Genomic DNA, 8635 nt, shown 5'->3' with positions numbered 1-8635 from the left:
GAATAGAAAGAGAAATTTATGCAGAAGCAGGGTAAGATAGATTCATTTCTTATTGAGTTTATCTTACATTTTTTCCAAAGCAGCTAGAATAGAAGAACAGCTAGAATTGACTGCACCTGTTTTTCTTTTAAAAAAAACACAACAAAACAGTGACATTTTAGTGATGATAAATGAAACAGAGTATCAGATTTGCAAACTTCAGACACCTTGGGGGGTAGAAAAAATACATACTTCATGACTGCAATCAAGGACTATGGCATTCTGATCAAACCTATTCTAAATTGTGTAATAAGTAAAAAAAATTCTGTTACTTTTTCAATATTTCATCTTTCATATAGCCCTGAAAGAATGTTTGGGGTGCTGGTATGAGAAATATTCTACTTCCAGTTCAAACTACAGACATGATACGTTCAGAGAAAATTAAACTCAGTTGCTTAGAGACAGTAGCAAGTAGACCAGTGAACAAGAATTCAACCACCTTCATTTTTTCAGATGCTATCGAACAAGCAAGATTAGACTAATATTTGAAATGTTGGATTAGGAAAAAAACAAATGAAGGGACAATACTAAAACTAGGCAAAGGAGATGAAGGCAAGACATTAGGACAGCTAAATAAACTTTAAGAATAATTCTTCCTCACATATGGTAAAAGAACAAAAATGTAAGTTTACTTTGAAAAAATGGAGACTTGGATTTACCCCTTGTTTAGCTCATCTGCCCTCTCTCCAGCCAAACAGGCAGACCGGTAGAATATAAATCACTAAAAAAAAAGTGACTGCTAGTACTGATAACATATGAATTGAACTTATCATCAGTATATGGTCAAAAAGGGAGTATTAAGCACTGCACAGAGAAGTGAGAATGTCTTATTTCCTTCAGATGATACCTCAGACAGCATTTTATTCAATAGGGGGTTTAATTTCATCTTCTTGTTGCAATGAAATCTTTCTTGCTGAAATAAATTATAGTAGTTATAACTGGTGAAGGACACAAGAGGGGGAAGGGAAGCCTGTGACATGTCAACTGGCTGTCAGAGGTTGCTAGAAAATTTAAGTGAGCTGCTGATAGATAAAGAGGAAGGAGGAGGGGGAGAAGAAAGGCTGCTGTGGGAAAAAATGTTACTAACTGTCATCAAATTTGCCTGCTTAACTTCTTAAACCCTTAGACAAGCAAATAATCTATTAATATTTAAAACATGATTTTCATGTTCTCTTGCCACTGCGGTTTCATTGAGACCACTAAAAATCTATCGCTTGAGTAATTCTGTACGGATTATATGAAAGAGCAGACTATTCTAGAAAGAAAAGGCTATCCCAAAGTTCTTCCTGCTCAGAAAGGCACACAATAAAGCAGGAATCATCTCCTGTAAGATATGATGCAAGCAGAGCTGTGGATCCTATGGACTCAGGGAAGAATGTAGACCACAGAGGAGAACAAAGTTGAAAGGGATAAAAGTGTCAATTATGTTGAAATCTGATATTTTGTAAAATAAAACAACTTCAAACAGACTGTTACTTAATCCCAGTTTTGGAATGGAATGCAAGCTTCCCCCCTGCCCTGCAACACATGTACTACAGCACCCAGTTATTTTACCCTAAAACATCTAAATGCATACAACAGCGGCAAAAATAACTGACAACACTAGGTTAATTTCCTATCCACAATACATTGTAAACATAAGTACCAGACACTTTGTGAATAAGCTTCCAAGAAATCTAGCTGAGTCTTTGCACATGATACTCCAGCAGAAAGAGGCAGCTTCTCTTTTGCCAAATTCAATCCGATTTCCCAGTAACATGTGATGGGCTAGAAAGCATACATGCATTAAATTAGCAGCATTTAGATCCTGACGTTCCTGGAAAATGATTCAGACTTTTGAATAAAAGTACTTAGAAGAAAGAAAAAAAGAATAGAATAGCTTTGAATTAATTTACCTAAAAAAAGAAAAAAGTCTTACTAATACTAGCAGAGCTTTGCTGAGGGAAAGTCTTTGCAGTATTGTAAGCTTGTAACCAACAGAGGCTATTCAAAATGGGCAACACGGCTTAGAAAAGAAGTGAAAGAGACTTTTTGTAAAGCCACGAAAGTTACAGCAGTAGAGACACATGGCACTCTTAATGAGCTTTTCAATACTCTTGCTGGTTATAAAACATAAAGAAAACTGCAGCCATTTTCTCAGCAGAGAAAAATGCACTGCTTTTATTTAAGCTATATAAATAATTTCTCTTTAGAAACCAAATTGGCATGTTAGTTTTATAGAGATTTTGATAGGAAGGCTTAACATTAAAAATATCATATGCCGTGATTTGATTGCTCCCTAGTCCCACATTAATATCACAAATGCCATACGAAAGATGAGAAAAACAAAGCATTCTCATTTCCACCCTCCACTCCCTCCTCCCAAAGCCCCCTTCCTACAGTGAAAAGCAGAAAGTATTCATATATGCATATACACGCACTCAATAAAATGTGCACTGTAATTCTTTGCTGTGATTTTCAAAGGTACCATACAACATCAGTTTCTATTACACTCAATAAATGCCCACTTCTGGGGGAAAAAAAAAAAAAAATCTGTCCAACCATTCTCAAATTCCCTAGTAAAAACAAGTCTCTTATGGAATCAGTAGCTCAACACAGTGGAAAAACAAAAGACGTGAAGCATTCCCATCTTGTCCATCTTTGGAATACACAGTATTCCTTGGATTTTGACAGTCTGCCTCCACATTCTCCAAGTCCTTGGTCAGACCTTGGTATCCTTCATGGCATTACTGGAACAATTTCAGAATGATCAGGTATTTTTGTTAGAAGATGGTGAATAATTTTTAAGTTTTGTACTCTGAGCAAAATAAAAGCTATTACACTTTTCTTCCTCTTTAAGAAAGATATATTCACCTGTTCAAAGTGTCAATAGACAGAAGAGCTGCCAGAGCTTCCTTTCCCTGGTTTTCACCGCTTAATAAAGAAACCAACTGCTCTACTCTCCATAAATGATAGAAGTCTCAGGAGTATAACAGACCAATGCAACTAAGTTTTCCACGGTCCCTTTTCCTTCCCTTCTATGGATTCCAAAGGATACAAATATGGGGCTAACACGTGGGAAGCACAAAGCAAGAGGCTTCTCTTCCACAGCTTCTGGTTGCTTTTTCTCCTCAGTCCCCTATAGGTTAATACTGTTGCTACCACTCAAAGTCCCTTGATCATAACACACTAATAAGGGAAAAAAGTAATATTCTCCCACACTGGACTAAGTGCTCATCACATTTACCACAAAGCCCATTTCTCCTGGACAAAGCGAGGGCTAGGACAGAGGAAAGGGGTAATGTTAAGGACCAGCTGCAGCTCCTTAATCCTGGATAATCTGTTGGAGTGTCATATCAGACTATGAAACACTGAATTGCCTCCCCAGTATGTAAACTATAAGCTATAGTATAAAGCTGTATATATAGCTTTTCTATAAAGCTGTAAGAACTTGTATTGCAGAGTCTAATCTTATTAGTGTTTTTTTTAAAAAGCATTTTTCTCTTTTGTAAGAGAAAAATGCAACACCGTCCACTATTTAATCCTTCCCTTATTTTCCTGCAAGAACTGCATAATCTTAAAATTAAAACATAAAGGAAGATTTACCAGCTCTTACACAGAGCTTTCATATGTTCCTGGAACTCTTTTACATTTCAGAAATACTTTTTAGTTTCCTGTTCTAAAGTTTATGTTCACACGACGGACATCTTTTATAAAGCTTTAAATGTAATTTTTAAAAAATTCTTTTAAAAAATATACTAAAATATCAGTGTTGTTCATTTAATCTCCTCTTTGGTATATTGTCTTAACTGCATTACCTATTCAAAATAAAGCAAACAGCAAATATTTAATATAAGTGATTTTAAGACCCTACTTCTGCTCATTTACGAAAAGGATTTGGATTTTTTTTTTCTAAAAAAGTATTTGGGCCACTGATATACAGAGATCAGTGATGTACTTGTAAACTTCTAGGGAAAAACTGCTGCCCGATATAAAACCCAGCAGACTTCACATTTGTATTTTTACATTAAAAAACAATCCACTGAAATTAAAGATGGGATAAGGAAGCATATTTAGGCATTGTAAAACTACCTTGGGGAGCTGGAAGTAAACTAAGCTACAAAACCTCAGTGTGAAAGCAGTACAGACTTAGTTCTTTGAATCAGAAAGTTTGCCAAATATCATATGCATAACTGTCTCTGAGGCAGCTTGTGTGATATTTGATTTCTAAATAAGATCTTAGCTTTCTTAGGAGTCCAGGTGCTCCATAATAGAATTAATTAAAAACAGTATAACTGATTCCCTAAGCCATTATGCATGAGAAAAAGAATAATTAATTCCCCTTAAAATCAAATGTTTAATTTTGTGTTTATTCTTAAGTGCATGGGTGCTACGTTTACTTCTCATGTAAAGATACCAAATCAACGATTTAACTATAAGCAGAAAAAAACCCAAAACAAATGTATCTAATTTCAGCTATAGATTAACAGCTTAAAAGTTGAAATATTATGCTGATGATAGGTGAATAGATTTGACTAGAACACCTCAAACACGGAAGTCCAAATTAGTGTACCAAGAGGAACTATCCCAGCCAATGAGACTACATATACAAGTGCACAGGATTTGATACACCCCCACACCTTGCTTCAAAAATTAGCAATACTAAAAGTAATTCTTAGCTACAAAAGTTAGTACTTTTAGGACAATGGCAACTATTCCCTAGCAACTTCAGTAAATGAAAAGCAGCCATCCTTTTGTATTTGACCACAGTCACCAAGCAGTGACTAATAGTGACTTAATAGTGTTATTTTCTAGGACTGTAAGCTATGTTGTTTAAAACATACATCTCTCTCAAGATATAGTAATTTTCAACTTCTAGAGATATAAAAGGGAGTTTAGAACGCCTGTTTGCCAAACTACACCTAGTATGAGACAGGACCACATCATCTACTTGAGTTTACTTTCATCATCCTTTCCCTCTGATACTACCTGGACCTTAATTCTCCCTGCTCGAGAGAAACTGCAGGTCACATACATTTGTTTTGCAATGTCTAAAGCAAGAGGATCTCTTGATGATTCACTGATCTATTAAAAACGCTTTACAATTTCTCAGGTTTCCTAAGATATCTTGAAATGCCCTCCTTTCTTCAGGAAACATAAATTTCAGCAGATATCAGATGAATGCATGACAACCATCTAACCAGCCTGCAGATTTAGGAATCCACATGTAGGCTGAGAAGATGCCTGCTCACACACACACACACACAGAGCAGTTTAAATGATGCTAAAGAAATTACTAGAGCAGCATTGATAAAGTGCTCAATTGCTTGTTTCACTAGGTAATACCAAAGCTTGGTAAATACCTTAAATACAAGTGATAACATTTGCAGTATCACTTATTTACTCAGCTAGCAGACACCGTAAGAACCAAGGCTGTGTTAACATTCACACAGAATATCCCTACTGCCAGGAAGCACAGAGATGGATTTGCTTGCCTTGGTGACTCAGACCTAAGATGCAGAAGAACTCGGAGATTTTATCATGAAATTCTGCAGTGACTATCCACAATTTTAGGCTCAGGTGCAAACTCCACAAAAGAATCCTTTATTGAAAAGAACTCATATAAGCTAATATCTGATTCCTGTTTTCAGTTTCCAGGAAAGATTTGGGATGGTAATATCATACTTGTTCTTGTTTGTGTCTTGGGAGCATAAGTCAAGATCAAAAGAGAAAATAATGGTAAGATTGAATTGTGTCCCTACATCCAGTTAACTTGGAAACATTAAGCAAAAGTTTAAAAGAACACTATTCTGATATTGAAATCTATTATTTCCTCTAATTTTTAGGCTTCCAGCTACTTCTTTAAGTCACTGCTGCCCACTGAATTCTGCACTGCTAGCGAGATCTAAATTCCTGTTCGTTTACTGCTGTAGACCCTTCTTTTTTGCTACTCAGAGCACAAAGTGATAGGGAAGCCTACACATATCTTACAGCTGTGTTTCTCTGGAGATCTATCCTGATAGTGGCTGCTGATCTTACAAGGGTGAAGCAAGCTGTAGCTGACTTACAAGCTCTATAAAAAGATAAATAAATTAATGAAAACATAAACTCCCCACAGTCACTGCAATAAATATTTAAGGAGCAAGTTCATCACTTCTCCTGTGATTTTTGAGGAATCAGCCACCAGATGGCAGAAAAACGCAGTTTAATTTTCCTATTATGTAGAATTCACCTAGCAGATCTCTTACATCTCAGATAATAGGTAATATGATCTGTCAAGCAGCGTTAGATAAAAGACGACAGTAAAGCTGATTATCTTTCTTGCCTAGTATATGTGCTACCTTGACTCTTTCTCCTCTGCTGTAAAACCTGAAGAGTGTTTAAATGTTTGAAAACTCAAGTGTTAAAACAACTAAACCCCACTCCTGGTTCGTTATTCTGGGAAGTACACCATTACAGGAATAGAGCCAATCTTGATAAAGATGTTCTGTTATCACAGTATCACTCCATTTAATATTAAAAGGATAGAATATATGGAGAAGTTATTTCAAGATTCAGGTATATAATGACTGCATTTCCACCCAAGAATTATGCAAACAATAGTGGGTAGTGGGAAGACTGAAGCAGGGAGTGTACAAAAAAGTCCAGGGAGTTTGACAGGAAATAAAATATGAGAAGAAAAATCCTGAGTTTTCACAGAAAACCCTTAATTTAAAACCTATTATTTTAAGAGCAAAAATGGCAGGGTTTGTTTTAACAAAATTATATGCATGTCTTGAAATTTTATATATTTGCATTAACATTATTTTTGCAAAAAAAAAAATACTGTAATAGTTTCACCATTTTAAAAAAAAGTTTGCAGTACTCGGTTCACCAGCTTTTTTCATTCCTACAGCCTTTTCTATGTGTGCATTTCCTTACATTTATTCTTTCTGTAAATTTTTTTCTCTCCTTTAATGGTCACCATTCTTTAATATCTTTATTGGGTACTTCAATTACTACAATATGAAGTGAGAGTGAACAGTCTCATTTTTCTACATTTCATTTTTTTCCTACTCTCTATTCCCACCTTTTAAAAAAACAAATCAAAACTGTAGTTAAAACCAAATACTTCAGAAACCATGAGTATATCATGAGAAAGCACTATGATCATCGTAGCAACAAACAGAAAACCTACATAAACCAAACTGTTTTACAGTGATTCACTCAGCTCCCTCATGCAGATCTTACATGTACTGTATTAGCATAGGGACCTAAACAAACATTACTTTAAAACCAACCTATTTTACATTTATCTATCTAATAAAAAGACTAGGATTTTCTTTTTTACAGACTGAACTTCCTTTTACCACCACCAAAAAAAAAACCCCAAAACCCAAAACATTCCATAGTTAACCTTAGGTAGTCCATAGTCTTTTCACGTAACTGCAAGTGTCAGTGATAAAATTCTAGCTCAAATGAAATCAAAGGGATTTTTGCTGAGATCCTATCTGCAAACTTTTAACAAGAATTTACTTTTTCAGATGGCACTACTATAGCAAAAGGGTCTCAGACTACAAGGCTTGGGTAGGAGAGCAAGCTCTCTTTAGTGCACCAAAGCTGAACTCTAACATTGTGGAAAGTAAGCAAAAATGGCAATATAATCACTGGCCTTTCCTCCTCCACCCCCATAAACTATTGAAAAACACACAAAACCAGAAAAGATCGAGGAAGGAAGCAAATTGTGTTTTGCCTTGAGTAAAAAAAATTACATTGAAAAAATACTGAGTTAGAATTTTCAAGGCTTCTTTGGAAGTTACAGAATTGTTCTGCAGCAAATCATCCACTGAAATGGGAAGAAACATGTCTAAGTAGAACATCTGATACATAGACTGACTAAATCTGACAGAATAAAGCTGAAATTCTTTTTGAACGCCACTTAAACACTGTTCAAAGAAGAGAACTTTCAGCACTAGTATCATAGGAAGAGTTTGCTGTAAAAATGCGTGGTTTAATATTACATTATAATTCATATAGTTAATAAAAACTAAAACAAACATGTAAAAAAGTGTTTTGTGCGTATTTTCAGGTGAAATTAGTTTTTAGATGTCAACTTATACTGCATGATGATGGCTCAAAACTGGGTTGAACTTCAGCATCACTCTAATTTCTTGAAATAAGAAAAAGTTAATGAAATGACCGAGTACTAAAACAAATTTGGTTTACAAACAGTTTCATGATTAATGTGATTGACAGGTTACTGCTTGGTACTAAGTGAAAACATGTTTACTAAGAAGTCCAGATAAGTTACTTACTGAAGTAAAAGCCAAAAGTTCCTCTTCAGTTAATTTGTGTATTGGATTGTTCTTTTGGAAGTCTATACTGTAAAGAAAAAAAAAAAAAAAAAACAATGCTGATTTAATCCTTAGAATACCACTATGCAGAACATGTTTTTCAAACTTGCAGAAATCTAAAGGACATTCTGGAAAACTGTTACAATGACAAATGGGAGTATGGTATGTGCAGAAGAAGGCCTAGACCTAGGAGCAGTCACAGAAAAAAAGAACTGTTTAGGGGACCAAGATATTTTAGTAGTGCCTTTCCAAGACCATTCTAAATTGAAACATCTTACTCAGTT

At 35.1% G+C, this 8635-nt stretch overlaps 1 protein-coding gene across 1 annotated transcript in view; it reads right to left on the bottom strand.

Annotated features, from left to right (window-relative positions):
• TTC27 (tetratricopeptide repeat domain 27) overlaps nucleotides 1-8635 on the bottom strand; it is a 138114-nt gene that overhangs the window by 79741 nt on the left and 49738 nt on the right. The window contains exon 9 of the mRNA XM_009331099.1: nucleotides 8313-8379. Within this exon, the coding sequence (XP_009329374.1) occupies nucleotides 8313-8379 (67 nt within the window). The remainder of the gene's footprint in view (nucleotides 1-8312; nucleotides 8380-8635) is intronic.

The sequence above is a fragment of the Pygoscelis adeliae genome, unplaced genomic scaffold, assembly GCF_000699105.1.
Source record: "Pygoscelis adeliae isolate BGI_AS28 unplaced genomic scaffold, ASM69910v1 Scaffold218, whole genome shotgun sequence".
Classification (NCBI taxonomy): domain Eukaryota; kingdom Metazoa; phylum Chordata; class Aves; order Sphenisciformes; family Spheniscidae; genus Pygoscelis; species Pygoscelis adeliae.
The sequence above is the reverse complement of the archived record's forward strand: the minus strand, read 5'-3'. Positions and strand labels throughout refer to the sequence as shown.